Here is a 23,461-nt window from a genome sequence, read left to right on the forward strand (position 1 = left end):
AGTAAGTTAATTTAATCTTCCTGAAATTAGTTTTCAGTCTTCAAAATACCGTCCTTTTCTGCCTCACTGTGATAAAAGAAACGCAAATATCTTACAGAGAAACTAAAAAGACCAAAAAATGTGTGTAAATGTTGGGAGAAAAGTCATTCTATGAGTCAGGAGTGAAATCTTCTGTCTTCTAGACAGCGCTGACTCTCAGCGAGATGGGGAAATCCATCTTGGCCAATTTAATCATTCTCTAAAAGGGTGGACAACTGTGTGGGTGCTAATGGCATCAGAGAGACACGGTACGCAGGAAACACATCCCACACTTGACAGGATGTTCCCAAGTCAGGAAGGGCATTTCTCTTCCTCAGTAGAATTGTTTCATTGACTAAAGACAACATGAGATCATTGAAATCTCCCCAAAATACCAGAGACTGACGAAAGCAGGATATAGGACATGGTGAGTCTAATGTGATATAGTGGGATCATTTATGACGTCATAATAAAGTGATAGTATTTTGTGTACATACTTCCTTCCAAGAGATTTGAAGAACTTTATGGAGTCAATCAGTCACTAAAGTTTTAAATCTTCTGCGTTCAGAGTACATGGTCCCAGAGATGGGAGCAGGACTCTGGTTCAGTCACAGCCTCTCCTCTCTGAAACTCCGCCACAAGGCTTTTGAAGCTTCCACTTCTGGAATACCACCCAGAGAAGTTTCCTTCCCTCACCTCACCCCAGCTTCTGCTGCTTCTCTAAAACATGTCCTTTTTTCATCTTCTTCCAAGTACCTATTTTCATCAAGTGTTAATGTAGACTTTACCTGGTATATAGCTCTTGAATAGTTCCAGCAATGAAATTCATTAATCTTCTTAAAGAATGATTTCTCCCTCTGTTTCTCTCTCTGTAAGCAGCAGCAGCAGCTGTCATAGGTAGAACTGAGGCCTAGACCCCACCAGTAAGTAGCTGGCAAATGAAAATGTGACAAGAAGCCTTGAACCACAACTTTGGTGGGTTTTCTGCACTCTTCCGTGGTGGCATTTTCAGAGGTACATAGAAAAATGTCGAATAACAGTCACCTGAGCACTATCTCTAGGGCAGGAATTCTTTTCCTGAAACTTAGCTCAAGAGAACAGTGTTACAAAGACAAAGAAGAGAAGTGAAACTGGTTATGAGCTCACCTGAAGATGTTAGGAACACAGAAACAAGTAGAAAACTCCATTGTTGTACTGTAAGTTATGACTTGCATTGTTTTTTCTGCTGCAAACTTTGTGGAGAGCACAGTGTGTCAATTTATAAACATTGTGTTTATAGTCTTCTGAGTCTGTGAGAACATTGCTCCTATAGAGTTTCATCAATCATTGCATCTCTAAAGTGATTTTATGTTCTCAAAATTGTCAAAATTAATTAATTTTGGGGGGAATAATTGTCAAAATTAATGTACATGAAAGAAAAGGATCCAAAGAACCTTTGTTTACTTTTCTTGCTTTCTCTCGTCTGCTTTTGACTTAAACTTATCATCTCCTAAAACCCAGCCAGATTCAAATAGGAACCTTCCACCCCCCATCCATCCCAGTTCAACCCCCAGGTTACCATGAGGTTGTCTTTAGTGAAGCAATAGCATAAAAAGTGAATGTGTATTTCCTGGTCTTAGTGTCCAGAAAACTATGTAACTGGTATTAGAAATTGGTATTCTTCTATGCTGGAGCTATATGCAGGCTATTCGTGGTTATTCTAAGAACTTCTTTCTGGTTTTTTTTTTAATGGAATTTTAAGTCTCTACATACAGATAATGGAAAATAATCTCTTTAACATCAACATTCTATTTTTTAAAAAGATTTTATTTATTTATTTGAAAGAGAGAGAGAAAGGGTGAGTTCATATGTACTTGGGCGGGGAAGGGCAGAGGGAGAGGCAGACTCCCTGCGGAGCAGAGAGCCTGATGCGGGGCTCAATCCCTGAGCCAAAGGCTTATGCTTAACCAACTGAGCCACACAGGCACCCCTCAACATTCTATTTAAAATTGATCTGCTTCCTTTCACAGCTCAGGTGCTGCATTATAGCTGCGTGTACGTATAAAGAGGAGACAGGTCAAAAACAAAATCACTTCACATTTTCCTTGGTGTGAGCACTTTATATGGTTTTATCTGAGAAAAATGAGGCCTCCAAACTTAGACCGGCCAAGTGCCATGATGCCTTCCTCCTCAAATACCCAACCTGTTCACAGTTTGCGCCTGTAACAGCCGGTGACCATTTTCAGTGGAAACAATTTCTACTTGAATCAAGCTCCCCTTCTACATTAGATCCTTTAAAGAAAACTGTCCACAGCTGAGTGCAGGAATCTTTTAACTTCCCATTTCACTCATCGAATACCAGCCAGCATCAGAAGGTGCCTGTGGGGGCGCCTGGGTGGCTCAGTGGGTTAAAGCCTCTGCCTTTGGCTCAGGTCATGATCCCAGGGTCTTGGGATCGAGCCCCACGTCAGGCTCTATGCTCAGCGGAGAGCCTGCTTCCCCCCGCCCCCCGCCTGCCTGCCTGCCTGCTTATGATCTCTATCTGTCAAATAAATAAATAAATAGATAGATAGATATCTAGATAGATAGATAGATAGAAAGAAAGAAGGTGCCTGGGAATGACACTGGGTGCCTTATCCACTGGGTAGCGGGCTCTAACTAGCTGAATAAAATTGGGCGAGGGGCTGCCCTTCAGTCAGGCTAAGAGAAGTAAATACAGCTTCTCCTCACCATTCCCCCATCACTCCTCCACACTGACAGGAGAGAGGCTGGGCTGAAGGTCGAGAGGTAGGTGAGAAAAGAATCATACTTAAGCACTAACATGCAGCCTCCCCGGGGCCACCTTATCAAACTGGCCCCTGGTTGTTTGCAAGTCATTAGAAGGAAGAGTCATTGCCAGAGACCAAGTGCCCCGCAAGCCACATGGTTTTGAGATCCTTTTTCCAATGAGCTTTTCATATAGGAATTGTATGCGGCTGTGATGTCATTTTATGTTTTTGTTGAGAATGACTTGAGAGAGAAACGTTCATAATACTATTAAGGATAGTGGTAGAGAGGACAGGGTGAGAGGGCACCTGATTTCACATTTTAAAAATAAAGCAATCTGAGCATATAAATGAAACAGGAATTTGAAATTCCATACTCAGGCCTGGACCCCGCACCCACAGATCCTATACTATTCTATCCTGTAAATTTGGAATGGTATCTTCTGTAGCAAATCAGGAGACTGATATTAGATGACTGCTGGTTCGATTATGATTCCACTTGAAAGTGTCCTTTGACCAAAGGTGAATGTGGAGCAAGGGACAATACTTACTCACCCGGCCTCTCCCTCAGCCAGGATGCTGAGTGCTGAAAACCTCCCACCTGTCCCCACTCCTGCTGCCTCTAGGCACTTCTGGCTTCCACCCTCTCCTGGCTTTTTACGCTGACTGGCTTGCTCTGGGCGTCTGCAGCCTGCAGCCGGCTCCCACTTCCATCCTCACACCAGCTGTATCTCCTCCGTGCCTCTGACCTCAAGCCTCCCTCTCTCTCTCCCCCACACTGTCCCTCTACCAATGACTCACCTCCTGCAACACACAGAAAATAGAAGCTGTCAGGAGGAGTGAGCTCGTGTTTACACACACACACACCCGCACCCCCGCACCCCGCACAGTCAAACCAGTTTATCTCTGCTCAAATCGGTCTCTGTGCTAGAGGTGTTCTCTCTCTCACCTGTTCTCTAGATTCTCTGCCTGTTTTCTCGGGAAACTGGTTCCAACAATCATCCCCTCTATGCCTGTATCTTCAGCTTTTAGCTTGCCGCTGACTTTTTCTGATCAGAGTATAAATATTGTCAAGTCTCTTCCCTCTTTAAAAACAAAACAAAACAAAAAAATATCAAACACCTTCTCCCTTCACAGTGAAACTTCTGGAAGTTGGAAATTTCAAAGAGGACACACGACACAGTTTCTGAAATGAAAAAGCAGAATTGATTGTTATTTTTGGTAAGCAAAATAGAGCCATGCTTGTAAGCCAGAGTCTCTCTGGACAAAGCAAACTATGAGGGTATGTAGTTTAGGGAACCAATTGAAATCTCACTCCTGCCCCCGTGGTGTCATCAAAATGACTCCTCCAGGCTCCAGGCCGAGCTTTGGTGTCTCTGTAAGCACTGATACTTATCCTGTCCTTCATAGTCTTTCTGAGAGACTTCCGTCTCCTGGTTCTCCTTTCATCTCCTGCTGTTCCTCAGTTTACATTAAATTGTTTTCTCTTCACTCTACTTTTCAGAAAAGAATATTCCTCATGTTTCATCCTCAGCTTTATTCCCTTGTAAGTCTGTATCCTTCCTGTGATACCTCATCTACTCCGAATGGCTCCACATCGTTATCTCCAGCCCAGAGCCCTCTGCTAAATAGTAGAGTCCTGTCACTGGCTGCCCACTGGATATCTCCAGCCTGGGCGTATCGTGAGCTTTTCTTCTCTGTCTTGCTACCGTCGTTTGTCCCGTCGTCCCAGTCTTCCTTGGTTTTACTCTCTCCTCATTTCCCACATGAAATCAATGACTAAGTCTGATCAGCTCTGCTCTACTAACTCTCAGAGGGCTCTTTTCTTTCTGTCTTCACTGCCCCGGCCTCCGTTCTCATCTCTTACTTCAATTACCGCAGAAGCCCCCTACTTGATCTCCTTGCTCAGCCTTCTTGCAGTTTACAGTTTACAGTTTTGATCACTCTAAATTGGGAGTCATTCATGTTCCTGTTTTCAATCCTTTGCTTTACCCCCATTGCCTTTACGTGGGAAAAGATTCCTTATCACAGCTTACAAGGACCTTTGTGATCTGACCTCTATATTCATTCCGGCCTTTTTTTCTGGCATTTCTCACTGTCATCGCACACTTCTGCGTGAATTGCATCTGACAGCTTGCAGTTCCTCGAATTTAGTGTACTTACAAAGACCTTCCACCTTCAACATGCCATTCCCATTCCTTGCCCAGATAATTCATCTGAAACCTCAGCTGTTGCTTCCTCTGTGGAGACTTCCTAGACTGCCCTCCCCACCCCCCATGTGATTTAAGTGCTCATCCCTTGTCCTCCCTCTTAGCACTTGTTAAATTATATTATAGTCATTCGACCACGAACTCCTGGAGGTTAGGGATGACTGTGTGTTTCTGTCTGTATCTCCAGTACCTCCTGCTATTGGCTGGCAGAGAAGTACTCTTTAATGGTTGATGAATGAACTGGAGTTTTCACTGTATCAGGCCACAGATTTAAGCATGTGTACATACGCACACACACACGCATGCACACACACGTAAGTGCACATCCAAAAAAATCCCTGAATCTGATCGAGTCTCTAGATCCAACTACCAATTTATAAGAAAAACAGAGGACCGGAGAATATGTTACACGATACCATAGGGATGTAGTCAGCAAAATCTAAGGGTGGGAAATTCTGTTAGGACAACAGCAACATTTCTTTACTACAATCAAGCAATTGCAATATATGAAGCCTTTTTAGATCCTCATATTTTTTGAAAACTAAAAAAAAAATGATGACTCAGATGCACACTGTGTATTTGATATTAAGGAATTATTGTTAATATTTTAGGATGATAATGACATTGTGCCTATTTTTTCTAAGGATCCTTATGTTTAGATGTACGTTCTGACATATTTATAGATGAAATGATACGATGTCTAGGATTTGATTCAAAATAATCTGAAAGGGAGAATAATCTAGGTGGGGAGACAGATGAAATTGGACTGGCCTGCAGCTGATAGTTATCGAAGCTGGTGACAGACCCCCCAGCAGCTCATTATGCTATTTTACCTACTTTTGTTTGTATTTTTAGATTTCAGTAGTAAAACTTCTATTGTGGCAAAATGTACATAGTGCAAAATTTATGATAACCAGTTTTTTGTGTTTTTTAGTTTTTTGCTTACATTCCAGTTACTCTATACCCATTAAATAATCTCATCCCCCAACTCCTACCCCTTGCAACCATTACATTATCTGTTTGTATGAATTTGACTACTCTCGGTACATCATATAACTGGAATTGTACAATATCTGTCATGTCTGGCTTAATGTCTTAACATAATGTTAACATAATGTCTTCTAGGTTTATCCATGTTATAGCACGTATCAGAATTTCTTTTTTTCCTTTTTAAGGCTGAATAATACTCTGTTGTATGCATTTACACATTTTGTTTATCCATCTGTTGCTGGGCATTTGGGTTGTTTCCAAAATTTTTCCACAAAGTATCTGATTATGAGAATTCTTTTTTTTTTTTTTTAAGATTTTATTTATTTATTTATTTATTTATTTATTTGACAGAGAGAGAGAGAGATAGCTAGAGAGGGAACACAAGTAGGGGGAGTGGAAGAGGAAGAAGCAGGCCTCCCACCCAGCAGGGAGCCCAGCTGGGGGGACACTGGGATCATGAACTGAGCTGAAGGCAGATGCTTAATGACTGAGCCACCCAGGCACACCTGGTAATGAGAATTCTAAATATGAGGTATATTGATTATAGTTACCTTGCTGAAGAACTGGCATAAAACTAATTTCTGTGGACATCAGATATTAAGGCTTAAGAGTTTTTAAAGATCTACAGTCCACACAACCCAGGAAGTGCCAGAGACTGCAGGCGGTGGGGTAAAAAGTTAAGAATAGGGAAAGGAAGTTACACTTGTTGTCTAGGATTGCTCAGAAAAGCTCTTGCCCTCATTGGCCTCTACCACCTCTCAGGCAGCTTTTCTACTTCCTGAGTATCCCTACAGTTATTTCTAACACCTATAGCCCTGCCAAATGTATTTTTACCCTAAGCTCAGGAACTACCTTTCAGCAATTTTGTGCCAAAAATAAGTGTGTCACTTACAAGTAAAACAAAAAACAAAGTTTTTATTTGTTCCTGCAGGAGATAAACCAAGTTAGAATGAAAGCTTAAACCAGAAAATGTTTGCATCAAATATTAGTCTGAAATTTATTCTTACTCTTCTGGTTTTTGGAAAATTACCCTTTAGACATCCTAAGGAGCAATGGCATGGAGAAGAGCTGTGAGATCTAATCTCAGGTTAGCCTTAAGGTACCCACAGAAAGTTCTGGAGTCAATGTGGAATTTTAGATATTCTCTAGAAGGAGCCATACTATTTAGTTTGTTCTACTATTTGGCTCAGATTCCAGACTCCTTAGACAAGCCCAGAACTATCCCTCCCATCTCACGGTTTCCCATGTTAGAACAATCCAGAGTGGATTGCAGCTTCTGTGGTCACGACTGCCCTGAGCTCAAGAAAGTTCTTCCTTATCATTCTCATCTAAATATATTTCCTGCTTATAGTTTCAGGAGAGGATTGCCTTTTATATCTTCTTCTGGCTATCCAGTACACATTGGATATTTGTCCCATACCCCTTTGTCCTTAGAAGCCCCAGGGTTGTTTTTTTTTTTTTTTAATTATTATTTTTAATTTATTTTTTCTTTTTTAAAGATTTTACTTATTTATTGGACAGAGAGAGAGACAGCAAGAGAGGGAACACAAGCAGGGGGAGTAGGAGAGGGAGCTCAGCTCCTGCTGAGCAGGGAGCCTGATGCAGGGCTCGATCCAGGACCCTGGGATCATGATCCAAGTCAAAGGCAGCCGTTTAACAACTGAGCCACCCAGGTGTCCCAGAAGTCCCAGTTTTGGTTTTAAAGGTTTTGTTTTTTGTTGTTGTTTACTTTTTATTTTGAGATAATCATAGATTCATTTGCAGATGTAAGAAATGGTGCATGGAGATTCCATGTATCTTTTACCTACTCTCCTACAATGATAGCATCTTGGCAAACTATATTATCACAACCAGAATATTGACCTTGATGCAGTCAAGATAGAGCGATGTCCATCACCACAACATCCCTCCTGTTTCCCTGTTACAGCCATACCTACTTCTTGCCTGACCTCATCAATCCAGGTTGTTGTGGTATCAATAATTTGTTCCTTTTTATTGTTGTTTAGTATTCTGTGATCTGAATGTACCAGTTTGTTTAACTCTTCATCTATTGAAGGACATCTGGATTGTTTCCAGATTTTGGCTAGTATGAATAAACATAACTAGTTAAACATTTGAGCACAAGTTTTTATGTAAACATAGTCTTCATTTCTCTGGGATAAATGCCCAGAAATACAATAACTCAGTCGTGTGGTAGTTGCATATTTAGTTTTACAAGAAACTGCCAAACTGTTTTCTGGAGTGGCTGTACCATTTTAAGTTCCCACCAGTGATATATGAAGGATTCAGTATCTCAGCATTTGGTGTTATTACTATTTTTTTAGCCATTCTGATAGATGTGTGGTGATACCTCATTGGGTTATAGTTTGCATTTCCCTGATGGCTAATAATGTTGGATATCTTTTCATATGCTTGTATATCATGTATGTCTTCTTTAGTGCAAGGTGTTAGGCGTTCTTTTGTTTTGTTTTGTTTTTAAGTAAACTCCATCACCATTGTGGAGCTGGAATTCACAACCCCAAGATCAAGATTCACATTCTCTGCCAACAGAGCCAGCCAGGTGCCCCAAAAGGACTTTGTTCATGTTTTATTTGGATAGTTTGCTTTTTTTTAAGCTGTTGAGTTTTGAGAGTTCTTTGTGTTCTAGAAACTTCTTTGTTGAGTATGTGGTTTGCAGGTATTATCTCCCAGTCTGTAACTTGTCTTTTTCATCTTTTTAACAGGGCCTTTCATAAAGCAGTTTTAATTTTGATAAAGTCCAATTTATCAATTTTTCCTTTTATAGACATTGTCTAGATACCAAGTCTAAGAACTCTGTATAGCCTGTCATGACGATTTTTCTCCTAGGTTTTTTTCCTAAAACTATATAGCTGTTTAATATTTGAGTCCATGGTCCATTTTGATTGAATTTTTATTGAAGGTATGAGATTTAAATAGAGGTTTATTATTTACTTTGGATGTCCAGTTGCTTCAGCACCATTTGTTAAAAAGTTTATCTTTCCTTGGCATATTTGTGTGGGTCTGTTTTTGGGTCATCTGTTCTTCTCTGTTGATCTATGTGCCCATCCCTCTACCAGTGTCTCAGAATTTAGATTACATTAGCTCTATAATAGGGCTTAAGATGAAGTAGACTGATTCTTCCCCCTTTATTTTTTTTTTTTTTTCAAAATTGGTTTAGCTATTCTTCTTCCTTTGCCTTGCCATAAAAGTTTATAATAATCCTGTCTATATATCTACCAAAATATCTTGCTGGGATTTTGATGGGAATTGCTTTAAACACCCACATTTCAATTTGGAGAGATTTGACATTTTTACTGTCTAGAGTCTTCCAATCCATGAACATGGATGGTATTGTTCTGTTCTTCCATGTGCTTGCTGATTTTCTGACTAGGTCATTTGCCAGTTGTTGAAAGAGGAGTATTGAAATCTCCAGCTGTAATTGTGGATTCGTCTATTTCACCTTTACATTCTATCAGCTTTCTTTTCACATTTTTGCAGCTCTGTTGTTAGTATCAATGTAACCCCTCTGTATTTGCTTTGATGAATAGTTTGCAAAAGATTTAACTTATTCCATCCTTTAACTTTCCACCAGCCTATATTTGTATATGTGAAATGAGTTTCTTTTAGATAATATTAGCTGAGTCATGTTTTTTTACCCACTCTACCAGCCTTTTTTTTTTTTTAAGATTTTATTTATTTATTTGACACAGAGAGAGGGATCACAAGTAGGCAGAACAGCAGGCAGAGAGAATGGGGAAAGCAGGCTCCCCACCAAGCAGAGAGCCCAATGTGTTGCTCCATCCCAGGACCCTGGGATCATGACCTGAGCCAAAGGCAGAGGCTTAACCCACTGAGCCACCCAGGTGCCTCTACCAGGCTCTTTTAATTGGTATATTAAAATCCTTTATATTTTGGGGCACCTGGGTGGGTTGGATGGTTGAGTGAGTGTCTCTGCCTTTTGCTCAGGTCATGATCTCCACATCCTGGGATTGAGCCCCACGTCAGGCTCCCAGCTCAGCGGGGAGCTTGGTCTTCCCTTGCTTGTGCTCTCTCTGTCTCTCAAGTAAATAAATAAAATCTTAAAAAAATATATTTCATGTTAGTATTGAAATGTTAAGATTTATACCTGCCATTTTACTTTTTGTTTTATTTTTCTTGCCTTCCTATGAGCTATGTGAACTTTTTATAGAATTCCACTTTGGTGTACTTATAGTAGGTTTTTTATTTTATTTTTTAATCTATAGTATTTTTTTAGTGTATCTCTTTGTATAGCATTTTTCATGGCTTCTCCAGATAATGTATGTTTGTATACACACACACACAAAAAATATCAGTCTGCAACACACACAAAATATCAGTCTGCTGGTGTCATCATTGTAACAAGTTTTCTGTCTTTCCTGGTCCTTTGGCTAGAAAAACGGGCCTTTCTTGGGCTCTTTTTGTCTGTACCCATGGACATTTCTGGATTTCTGGCTTCTTTAGCTCCAAGTCTAGGATATATGAGGCAAAAAGAAAATCCAGGGAACACACTGCCATGTCATTCATCATGCCCCCAGGTCCCTAGCCAGTCTGCTTTTTTCTCTCTACCTTTCACAGTCTTTTTTTTTTAATTTCTCAAAAAAAATTTTTTTTTGCTTTATGGGGAAAATAGGCATAAATCTCATTTTATACTGTAATTTTTAAAAAATTTTATTTTTAAGCAATCTTCATAGCCAGCATGGAGCTAAAATTAACAACCCCAAGATCAAGAGTTGCCTGCTCCACCGACTGAGCCAGCCAGCCACCCCTGTGCTGAATTTTATATCTTAAATGTGTTTGGAAACATTTTGATTTGGGGGAAAATCAAACTTTCAAAGTCTTTCTGTGTATGTTTTTTATAATGGCTAGGGGTTTTTGTTGTAATTAGTGGCAGAGGTAGGAAAAGTAGATCTACTCCCATCCTCCTAGAAGTGGAACTCCCTCCCAGTTTTATTTTTGATCTAATGTAGAATTAAGGTAAATTTTCTTTTTCTTTACTGTTCTGAGTATACCTCTGACTCTGACCCAGCCCACTAGATCCAGCCTTGGAATTTACCCCAGAAGAAGTCTGCTCACAGCTAGACTCTTACAGAGTTTCAGGCCAGTACTCTATTCTGTATACACACATCTTTCTTTCCTGTGTCTTTCACTTACACTCCTTTGTTTGCATTGTTTCAGATAGAGAGCTGGTAGAGACCTCTAAACCACAAGATGGTGCCCCAGAGCAGTTCAAGCTAATCCTTTTCTGTTCTTCTCTGGCCTCTATTTTTAACTTCATATTAGCAAACTCAAGGCTGTTTATCTAAAGCAGCATATGGCTCTGAAGACCCAACTGTGTTTTTCTTTAGGCCACGTCTTTCCGATTGCATGAAAATTTAAGCAATCATTAAAAAAAAAGTTATTGTTTGAATTTTTTTTTCCTATCTTTAATTTGGTGAAAATTCATATGGAAAATTTTAAAAGTAATTGTCATTCCTCTTAGTGAATCAAGTTGCCATTTTGTAATTGGGCTCACTGAAAATAATCCTAAAGGAAAGGAATATTATAGGGGTGCCTGGGTGGCTCACTCAGCTAAGCAGTTAAGCATCTGACTTCCTCTCAGGTCATGATCTCAGGGTTCTAGGGTCTAGGATGGAGCCCTGCATCTACCTCCACACTCAGCAGGAGTCTGCATGTCGCTCCCATGTTCTCTCACTCTTTGCCTCTCCCCCTCCTCATGCTGTCTCTCTCTCAAATAAATAAAATCTTTAAAAAAAGAAAGAATGTTATGTGTGCATTCTGAAGGAGATGCACCTCTCTGAATGTCTTTTGAGGTATTTGAATCAGAGAGCCAAACTTCCTTACAGTATAGATGTTTGCTTTTGATTACTAGCCTAACTTTATTTTTTAATTTTTTTAATATTATTTATTTATTTGACAGAGAGAGACACAGCGAGAGAAGGAACACAAGCAGACAAGCAGTGGGAGTGGGAGAGGGAGAAGCAGGGTTCCCACCAAGCAGGGAGCCCAATGTGGGGCTTGAACCCAGGACCCCGGGATCATGACCCGAGCTGAAGGCAGCTACCCAGGCGCCCTAGCCTAACTTTTTAGATGATGGCTTAAAGATTATATGAAAATGTATGGTTATTCCACTGGTAGATACATGTTAACAGTCTTCAGGTGGTAGGGTATGAGTGGTTGCTGCTTTGTCTTTCTTCTGGTCTGTATTTTTCAAGTTTCGATAATGAGCAACTTTTATGATAGATAAAAATAGATGTTAAGTATATTCGTCAGCTAAGCAGAAAATATTTATTAACCATCTAACAAATGTAGATTCAGCATATATTTTTTCCTAGCCTTAATAGGCTCGCTAAAGACAGGGACCACGTCTTTTTTTTTTTTTTTTTTTTTTTGAGATTTTATTTATGTGAGAGAGAGAGCAAGGGGACTGGTGAGCAGAGACAGAGGGGGAACCAGATTTCCTGCTGAGCAGGGAGCCTGATGTAGGGCTTCATCCTAGGACACCTGGGATCGTGACCTGAACCAAAGGCAGACTCCTACCCAACTGAGCCACCCAGGTGCCCCAGGGACCAGGTCTTTCAAAATTCTGTAGGCTAAGATACCTACCATGTGCCTTATACGTAGAGAGACCTGGGAAACAACTGTTGAATGAACATAGAAGCCACTATTCCTACCTTTGAAGGAAGGAATTCTGTATTACTGGTTATAAAGCTTTGGCTTTAGAGGCCTTACACTGGTCTTGATATACTTTTCTGCTTAAGTATTAGCACGCATTTATTGGGCAAGTTGTGTCCACTCTGTCTTAATTCTAGAACTAATAATTAGGGATAATAAAAACAACTACGTTTCCTAAAATAATAAGATTAGTAATGGAGTAGGATAGACGATATAAATCCAAAGCATCAAACAGTAATATTAAAAATTTGACCCTAACTAAATTTATTCTTAGACTGTTAGAGAGTCTACACAGATATAATATATAATTTGTGCTAAAGTAATGTTTAACAACTGACCAAATAAATGAATGAAGTTTTATTGATTAAAGAATTTTAAATAATATCCTAAAAAGCTTGAGAAGAAGTTAAGAGTTAAGGGAAGCTGGATTAAAATCAGTGCTTTTTACGGATGCCTGGGTGGCTTAGTTGGTTAATCGTCTGCCTTCAGCTCAGGTCATGTTCCCCAAGTCTGAGGATAGAGCTCCACATCAGGCTCTCTGCTGAGTGGGGAGCCTGCTTCTCCCTTTCCCTTTGCCGCTACTCCTGCCTGACAGAGAGACAGATCTCTCTGTCAAATAAATAAAATCCTTTTAAAATATTAATAATAATAAAATCAATGCCTTTTCCAACCAAGACTCAAGAATATTAATGATTTCTTCAGTGACTTTCAATTCCTGATTTCATAGGCTCAGAAACTGTTGTAAAGAACTTCTATATTTCTGATACAATATTAATAACTTAATTTTTCATTAACTTTTATTTTACTTAGTAATATCCATTTATAGCTTAGTTTAGTAAGTTGTAAATAAAAGTAATCTATGGACTTCTTATGAAAGATTGAATATAAGCAAGCTTACCAAGTTACTAGATTTGCTAAAAATCCAGACTTTTGAGAGGCAATTATGTGCATACAAGATGGGTGGGAAGTAGAGAAAATGGGAGTAAATTCACTGAAAAGGAGCTAGAGAATAGAAATTGACTGATCTTTGAGTGGAAAAAAAGGATTTCAGTGAAAGATAGCAGTCTAACCAGAATCATGGCATAGAAAAGTTGGCTGAAAAGACACAATCTAGTCCAGGCATATACAAACTGTATTAAAAAAAGAGAGAGAGAGAGAACCCTTTATTCAAGTGGAAACTTATGCAGAATATGATATATAAATATACAAAAGCTGAGATGTTTTGGTTGAAACAGGGTGGGGACTAAAACGCATCCTCCTTGAACCTCCCTCTGTCTATCCCAGTGGACTCTGTCGTACACACTTGAAAAACAATTCATCCTGTCTGCTTAGAAATACCCCCTAGACCCAGTGAAATGTAGCCTGACTAGTAGGCAGGTGGTAGACATTTATTTGTAATAAGGAAACCTTTTCTTCAGGCTTACAAAGATAGAAAATTATTTTAAGGAACATTTTTTCACCCCTTACCAGAAAAGAGTGTTTTACCATTGAGACTAGCAGCTGGAGGATCTACTCCACTTTGAGAGTGTTCCCTTGACTGTCTTTGTGTTTTCTAGCTCTTGGATGTGGTCTCCCAACTAGCCAAGCAGAATCTGCAGCTGCTGGTCCTGGGCCGAAAGCACATGCTAACACAGCACTCCAGGTGGAGAAAGGATGAGATGAAGAAGGTGCAGAAGCAAGCCAGCTGCTTCTTTGCCGACAACATGTAAGTACTGAAGGTACTAGGTGAATTACCCTAGGCCCAAGTCATCTGCTTGGTAGTTACCTGTTTTCGCCATTTTTAAAGTACATGTGTATGAATCCAAAAAAGGATTTGAGGCAGCTTGCAAAAATACACTTCCTACAGCAGGATACATTTAAATAGATGAGGAAATCAGGATAAAGGAGAACTAGGAGGAAGATAAAGTCAGAAGTAAGAGGAGTACACAGAATGCATGCTATAAGGTCCTACAAAGATCATTCAACAGATATTTTATATAAATGAGCACCTTCAGTGTTCTTGGAAAACAGCAGTTGTTCACGAAGTCTCTGCCCCTTCTTGGGACTTAACATAAACAGGTAAACAAATAAAAAGATAATGTAATTCCAGGCAGTGATCAATGTTAAGAAGACAGTATAGCAGAGTAAATAGGTAAGGAAGGATGAGGTAGGGGGTGGGTCAGAGAGTAGTAGATGGGGTGGTCAGGAATAGCCTTTGGGAGAGGACAGATACAAAGAGAGGGAGTCACTTGAGAAAATAGGAGGGTGGATGGAAGAACATACCAAGCCGAGGGAATGGCAGGTGTTCAAAAAGCCAGAGAGCCAGGAGTGTGTTTGGCATGTTGGAAGACAGCAAACAGACCAGTGCAGATGAGCTGTAGCAGTGGGAAGAAAAGTGGTAGGTTCCAAGGTCAGGGAAAAGGCAGGGACCACAGTACAGAAGACCTTGTGGGGGCGCCTGGGTGGCTCAGTGGGTTAAGCCGCTGCCTTCAGCTCAGGTCATGATCTCAGGGTCCTGGGATCGAGTCCCGCATCGGGCTCTCTGCTCGGCAGGGAGCCTGCTTCCCTCTCTCTCTCTCTCTGCCTGCCTCTCCATCTACTTGTGATTTCTCTCTGTCAAATAAATAAATAAAATCTTTAAAAAAAAAAAAAAATTCATTTTAAAAAAAAAAAAGAAGACCTTGTGGGCTCTGGCAGGCAAGCAGAGAACGTGAATTTTATTCTAACTATAGAGGGAATGCTGCCGTGAGTGAGTGTCTCAGGAAGCCAAAGGAACATGCTAAATAAGGTCAGTGACAAAATGGTACAGTGTCCATAAAGAAGAAAGCATCAGCTCTGGAGGGGCACAGATCCTCAACAGTACATGTAAAGTTTTAAAATGCACATAGTTTTGGGGCGCCTGGGTGGCTCAGTGGGTTAAAGCCTCTGCCTTCGGCTCAGGTCATGATCCCAGGGTCCTGGGATCAAGCCCCGCAACCGGCTCTCTGCTCAGTGGGGAGCCTGCTTCCTCCTCTCTCTCTGCCTGCCTCTCTGCCTACTTATGCTCTCTCTCTCTCTCTGTGTCAAATAAATAAATAAATAAAATCTTTAAAAAAAATAAAATGCACATAGTTTTACATCTGATTTATGTGGTGACAAAAGTTTATTTCTAACCTTGCATGGATAATGTGTGTCCCTCAGCTGATCTAGGTTTCATTATACTGAATGTGATAGCTTCAGGATTTGTCAGTATTCCCCAAGTTCTTTGTTCCTAAAAGGGTAAAATGGCTCCCAGTACATGGAGCAGGAGGCTAAGCCCTCATTCAGATCCCAAACCAATCCCTTTTATCTTTAGGTAAGTCCTTTTCCATACTCCGGAAAGGGTTGCTTCTCTGTCTCCCAAGAGCAGAAGACAAAGATAATGCCCTTCACACCCTCGCTTTAGGCAACAGTGGGTAGACATGAGGAACACAGGCTTTAATTGGTCTGCCCAGTTTCAGAGCATGGCCCTGCCACCTCCGGGAACGTATTTCCCATCTCTGGGTCTTCCCCATATGTAACCCCTACAGGGTTATTGTGAAGATTAAATGAGAGAATACCTGTAAATAATATATATAAAACTGTGGCAGGGCACCAAGTACATGAATCATATTTGTAGTGCTGTTATCATCACTATTCTTTTTCTTAGATGGAGGAATTGGATAAATGCAGTGGTAAAACCAAGGAGCTTGATGGAAATTGGTCTCGTGCCTGGCTTGGGACTTGTATTTATTATGTCCTTTCAAGTGACTTTCTATGGTTTGGATTTGAATATCTAAGTTTTTAACCTTAATTCTGTTTTCCACTAACATGCCAAAGAAGTCTTTTCAGACATATACTCCAGAGAACAGCATAGTGAATCCCCATGTAACTGTCACCCAGCTCCAATGATTACCATCATTTTTCTCATCTCGTCCCATATAACCCCTTGCATTTTTTTTTCTCTTCCTCTCTCTTTTTCCTAGAGATTTTTAAGGCGGATAGATTCCAGTCATTTATCGTTTCATTTGAAAAAGTTTGTTATAAAATAAACATCAAATGGTCCCACTTTGGGTCATTTGGATCAAGGCATAAGACCTAGCCCATGCTGCAGTCCAAGTCTCCTGAGCCAAGACAACCCCTGCTGTTCTCACAGCACACCTCCTCCAGTGCTAAGTGCTGAGCTTGAGGATCCGTTGGAGAGTCTGAGTCACAGTCTCTTCTCAAAGTAGGAGATGCCTTCAGTTGTGGATCTGGGTGACTTCCCAGAAGCTGCTATGAGATACCAGTTTTAGTTTTAAGGCAGCCCATTATTTTTGGTAGCTTTGCTGCAGGGAAGTGTCATCCTGTTCTACTAATATTATGAACATTTTTTGCATTTGAGTGAGGAAAGGGAAAGGAAGTAAGGGCGTGCTCTCTGGTGACTAAGGCAAATGGGCACAACACCCGGGGCACCCAGAGAACAAAGTTTGGAATGTGAAGAGATAATTATTGTTAGAATTTCCCATTTTAGTTGAAGAGCCCAATCGAGCCAAGTTGAGCATTTGCATTCCCTTCCCCTTAGCTTTCCATTTTTTGTTCTAGATAGTGCTTTCTACTAACAAAAGACTTGGAGGTGGTTGGTTTATAAGCATCACTGGGATTGTGTCACTTAAGAATAAGAGCACTGGGATACCTGGGTGGCTCAATGGGTTAAGCATCTGCCTTCAGCTTAGATCATGATCCCAGGGTTCTGGGCTCCTCCTTTGCAGGGGTAAGGGGTGTTTCCTGCTCATCAGGGAGTTTGTTTGTCCCTCTCCCTCTGCCCCCATCCAGCTTGTGCACTCACTCTCTGTCTCTCATATAAATAACTAAATAATATCTAAAAAAAAAGAATGCAGAGCACCTCTGAGGAAAGCAGAATAAGAAGTAAGAATCATGGTTAAGAATGGTATCCTCTGCCTCCCTGGGGCTGTGCTTGATTGTCTTCTTTCTCCTGCCTGGCTCAGCTCAGAGGATGATCCGTTCCTTCTGTATGCCACACTACACTCGGGGAACCACTGCAAGTTCATCACAAAAGATCTGATGCGGGACCACAAGGCCTGTCTGCGTGATGCCAAGACCCAGCGTCTCTTCTTCAAGTGGCAGCAGGGACATCAGCTAGCAATTGTTAATAGGCTTACAAGATCAAAAATAACCTTTCAGGTATGTTATCTGTTCTCTATATAATGTAAACAAAAGCTGGTATAGTCAAAGAATGTTGCGACTCATTGGAGGTTTTAATTGCTTGGTTTTTCTCAGCTTTAGGTTGGTACTTGGAATTAGCCAGTTCCTGGAAACAGAAAGTTTGCCAGGGCAAAAGTTTTCATAGATCAGCCCCACATTAATTGACATAGTGAAAACATCTGCAATGTCATCAGTTGTGACTTCAATTATGTCACTGATTATAACTTGTTTTTTATTTTCATACATGTTTTTTTATTTTCCTGATATTTGCAGTAGCTGAACCTTCCTTATCCTTTATGCTTCATCATATTTCTGCTAAGCAACTCCTTTTTCCTGTTAATCCACTTCTGCAGCATGGTCTCAGCCGAGTTCTTCTTTGATTCTAGTTTAGATTCCTGCAAATTTAAGGAATGTCTCTGGGTGAAAGTGAAGGGAGAAAATCCAAAGGCGAGTTATCATAGAAAAATACACTAGTGAATGATAAATGTGGTCCAGTGGTCAAAAAACATACAAAACAAAAGATCTATCTATACAAATAATCAAGACTATAGGAAATGATACAGGATGACTGGCTTGGTTTTCTCAACAACAAAAAATTACAAGAATAGAGATGAAAAGTAAAGCTCTATTTAAAATTAAGAGATTAAAAAAAATAAATAAATAAAATTAAGAGATAATTTAGTAATAACCTAATTTCAACTGTTGTTCAAAAAATCAACTGTAAAATATATGTATGCACATGTAATACTTGGGGAAATGTGACTAGTAGATATCTGATGAAAAGGAATTAACTCTTAAGTTAAGATCAGCCCCACATTAATTGACATAGTGAAAACATCTGCAATGTCATCAGTTGTGACTTCAATTATGTCACTGATTATAACTTGTTTTTTATTTTCATACATGTTTTTTTATTTAATAGTATTGAACTTATATTTATAAAATGGATCTTATCTCTTAAAGGTACATATTGACTATTACAGAAGAAGTGATACAATATCTGAGATTTGCTTCATAGTAATCTTCGGGGGTGGTAGGATGAAATAAATTTAGCCATGTGTTGATAATGGTTGAAGCTGGGTGGTACCTGGGATTTCATCATACCATTTCTCTACGTTTGCATATATGAAATTTTTTTCTCACATGGAAAACTGATAAAGGCAAGTAAAGGGATACTATCGCCTATAAATGTAATAATACTCCTACAGAGAATCTTTAACCTCAAAAATGAACCCACCCCCAAAAAAGGAACCCCTAATACTAGGGTTCATCTTCATAGAGCTAGTTGCTCTTGTTAAGTAAGAGAGAATAATCCTGAAGCAAACGAGAAGTTGTCAGAAAAGAAAGGGAAATGGCCAGGTAACCCCTCAGTGTTGTTCTCAATGTTTGGTTCCCTTTTAAATTCAACAGCATATCCCCAGTTACAACACAGTGGTGCAGACAACTGGAGACTCATGGCACATACCATATGATGAAGACACGGTGGAAAGATACTCCTATGAAGTGCCAACCAAATGGCTGTGCCTTCACCGTAAGACGTAAAGACTCTACCCCATGCTGAACTAGTGTGTGGGTGCCCTCTGGTTGGCATCAGAGCTCTTCGGTCGATGCTTGTTCAGAGCAGTGCTCCTGCATGCACAGTGGCAGGAGCCACTTTGTCCTGTTTGGTCCCGTTGGTTTGCATGTCAACAAATTGACCTTTTTTGGATTAAATAAAACATAATATCTTTTCATAACCAGTTGCATTTGTTTTTGGAGACTGAATCCATACTTAGGGAACTCAAGGCAGAATGAAGCCTACATTTCTCCTGGTGGGCCAGCTACCCCACTTAACCTGGGCAACAAGTGCTTCCCATAACCATTTTGCTACTCCTCACCTCACGTTCCAAGTTCCCCAACAGCAGAATCGATGCATCGAGGCCTAGGCTGCTCATGTTGTTTCTAAACCCCTTCTCCCATTTCTGATATTATCTCATCCTGTACAGATTTTCTCCTACTCACACTGAATCACTTAATGTCCTCTGTGATATACTGGCCAAGATATCAGAAGCTTATTGGTAACTTTTACTTACCACCCAATGATTTGGGTTGGAGAAAAAGGAGCAATTCATTCTCTTTAGCCTCTGGTCATTTGCTCTTCATTCTATAATGCCTTTTTCAGATTAGTTCAATGTTTTGTGAACACTATTAACTCTATTGCTCAGCATATGAGACTTCTTTAAAGGATGCAGTTTTTTTTTTTTTTCATTTAATCAAGTTTGACTTAGTTTAACAAGTCATAACTTTTCATATTTGCCTCTGTTTTACCTACTTGCCAGCAAGCTTACACCTCACTGAACCTTGATTTTAACTGGAAATATTCATGTCCCAATACTTTATGTTCTTTACTCAGTCATACATACTTACTGTATGGTTTAATATTCAGGAATAGGCCAAACCAATCTGTGGTGATAAAAATCACAATAGTAGTTTTCTGAGGCAAGGGCATGAGAGAACTTTCTGGAGGGTGATAGAAAGTTCTATATATTTATCTAGATGATGCTAACTTAGGTGTATGTGTATATTAGTCAAAATTTATCACACTAAATACTTAAAGTATCCACTTTACATCAATATGTCAAAAAATGTTAACATTAAAAAGATAATTATCTAGGGATGCCTGGGTGGCTCAGTCAGTTGAGCTTCTGGCTCTTGGTTTGGGTTCAGGTCATGATCTCCTGGGTCATGGGATTGAGCCTTATGTCTAACTCCTCACTCAGCAGGGAGTCTACTTGAAGATTCTGCCTCTCCTCCCTATTTGCTTGCACATACTCTGTCTCTTTAGAGCTCTATAGATAAATTTTTTCTTAAGATTTTGTTTGAGAGAGAGAGAGAGAGACAGAGGAGAAGCAGGGAAAGCAGCAGAGGGAGAGGGAGAAGAAGACTCCTCCCTGAGCAGGGAGTCTGATGTGGGGCTAAATCCCAGGACCCTGGGAACAATGACCTGAGCCGAAGGCAGACAGACAGTTAACTGACTAAGTCACCCAGGTGCCCTAATAGATGAATCTTTTTTAAAAAGAATTATTTACATGAAATAAACAAGTAAATTACCTCATTTACATAAAGCCATATACACAGTTGTTAAGTAGGGCAGGTAGTATTCAGAGAGAGACTATCCACGAAAAACCCAGGAGGGGATGTTTCATCTCCTTATCCATTTACTGGATCCTACACTGCTGCGCACCTAGACAAAATAGCTCTCCAGGGAAGTGCTTAATAAATTGATAATACTGAAGATGCTAAGGGTCAGAAAGTTCTCTTAATCTAATCTGGTTATCTTCTACATTTCACAAACTACATACTTAGAAAGCTGTGCTTTCAGAGAATTAACCTTTTTCTAAAGGAACTATCCTAGTTTTAGGGAAAATTTTTGAAAAGAAGAACGCATTTGTTAACTAAACTTCTCTAGAAGACTAATGCAAAGCCCTTATAAGGAGCACGTGGAGAATGGGGGAGGATACAAAAGGAATCCTGGAATGTTAAGAGTAGGAGTGATCCTTGAAGACCATAAAATCCATCGGTAGCATTTTATAGAGGAAGGACAGACCCAGAAAGATGGAAGGGCTAGTTAGGGGAGGGGACCCACAGCTAGTTAGGTTTCAACCATAACCCACCTTCCCTGATTCCCACCCAAATACTCATTCTTCTTCACACTGATTTAGGCTAGAGTAGTTCATAAAAACTCAGACAGACTGAATGGTAGAGTACCCAGTATTTAGATTCAGGAATTCTTAGCCACATAAAAGAAAGGGGGCAGGGCACCTGGGTGGCTCAGTGGGTTAAAGCCTCTGCCTTCAGCTCAGGTCATGGTCCCAGGGTCCTGGGATCGGGCTCTCTGCTCAGCTGGGAGCCTGTTTCCTCCTCTCTCTCTGACTGCCTCTCTGCCTACTTGTGATATCTCTCTCTCTCTCTCTCCCTGTCAAATAAATAAATAAAATCTTTAAAAAAAGAAAAAAAAAGAAAGAAAGAAAGGGGGCAGATTGAGAGCAAAGAAACAAGGGAGTACCTCTTTAAAGGGTCCACATCTGTAAAATGGCTCATCGGTGTAGAAAATTGGGTAAGGAAATTACATTATTTTTTAACGCTTTAATATTGTTCAATAAAACTCTGGGAAGCACAGTTGGTTAAGCCTCTTGGTTTCGGCTCAGATCGAGATCCTGAGATCCTGAGATGGAGCCCTGTTCAGCAAGGGGCTGCTTGAGATCTCTCTCCCTCTTCCTCTGCCCTTCCTCCTTGTGCTCTCTCTCACGCGCTCTCTCTCTCTCAAATACATAAATCTTAAATACATACATACACACAAACAAACAAACCCTGGGGCTCCTGGCTGGCTCAGTCAAAAGATGGGACTCTTGATCTTGGGGTCGTGAATTCAAGCCCCACATTAGGTGTAGAGATAACTAAAGAGTAAAGATTTAAAAAAATAATAATAAAGTCCTAATTTCTGGTTGACCGGAATTGAGGTACATCTGTTCTTTGTCCAGGAGTAAGGCAATTCTAGGACTGTTCAGGGTAAATCACACTGACACAGGACCCTGGCGAATGCCGAGATCTGACGGAAGGAAGGCAGCTGGTACCAAACACTTAGGCTGCCCTTTTGTGTTCTGATCACCTGCGTGGAAAAGAAAAAGCTACATATCAAGCAAGGTCCGAGACAATGGGAAGAGGAATTCTTTTGAAAGTTGTGCTCTCAAAAAAAAAAGGAAAAGAAGAAAGTTGTGCTCTGGATTGATATCATTTAAGTCAGCTATGAACAAATGAAGGCATTGAAAGGGCATTGACTCTGCCACTGAAAACTGCTTCTGAGTGCTTTGTGCTTCCCCCTGACATGCTCCTGAATTTACAGTCCCTTTTCCTTACTACTATTCTCTAGACCCCAAAATGAGAAGATCTCAAATGGGAAGCCTGAGTTAATGATTCAGGACTTATGTTGGCACTACCTCACCTCTGGTGTCTTGTTCTTCACATTAAATTAATTTTTGTCTTCAGGTTTGCACTTCAGTAGAATGGCTTGCTCTTTGGTCCTTTTTTTTTTTTTTAAGATTTTATTTATTTATTTGACAGAGAGAGATAACAAATAGGCGGAGAGGCAGGCAGAGAGAGAGGAAGGGAAGCAGGCTCCCTGCTGAGCAGAGAGCCTGATGCAGGGCTTGATCTCAGGATCCTGGAATCAGGACCTGAGCTGAAGGCAGAGGCTTTAACCCACTGAGCCACCCAGGCGCCCCTGCTTTTTGGTCCTTTAACAGGTTTGTCACTTTTTTAAAAATGGCCCTGATGCACCATAAAATGCATCATATATGTTCATGTTAGATTTCTTTTTTTCGCTAATACTTACATTCTAAAGCAGGAATGGAAAGGAAGAGTGTGTTATATGGGCACCTGAATTCTGGTCCGTCATGGTGAGTCTTACATTCATTGGCTAAAAATTAATATGATCAGGGTAATTGAGGGCAAAGCTAAATGGAGTTCAGATCTGGTATTTCAGCCATCATTCAGTAATCTGGAATTCCTAGAGTGAAAAACATCTAAAGGCACCCTTGTGGGAAAGACTGGGAATATAGGAATATAGACCACTGAGATGAAATGGTG

At 40.3% G+C, this 23,461-nt stretch overlaps 1 protein-coding gene across 1 annotated transcript in view; it reads left to right on the plus strand.

Annotated features, from left to right (window-relative positions):
- The window catches only part of PRORP (protein only RNase P catalytic subunit), a 143,518-nt gene extending 123,946 nt beyond the window's left edge, over positions 1 to 19,572 (plus strand). Inside the window, exons 6-8 of the mRNA XM_032344021.1 lie at positions 14,212 to 14,360; positions 17,620 to 17,815; positions 19,247 to 19,572. Of these exons, the coding sequence (XP_032199912.1) occupies positions 14,212 to 14,360; positions 17,620 to 17,815; positions 19,247 to 19,378 (477 nt within the window). The 3' untranslated portion in view covers positions 19,379 to 19,572. The remainder of the gene's footprint in view (positions 1 to 14,211; positions 14,361 to 17,619; positions 17,816 to 19,246) is intronic.
- The last annotated feature ends 3,889 nt before the right edge of the window (positions 19,573 to 23,461 follow it).

Source organism: Mustela erminea, chromosome 5 (genome assembly GCF_009829155.1).
Source record: "Mustela erminea isolate mMusErm1 chromosome 5, mMusErm1.Pri, whole genome shotgun sequence".
Classification (NCBI taxonomy): Eukaryota; Metazoa; Chordata; class Mammalia; order Carnivora; family Mustelidae; genus Mustela; species Mustela erminea.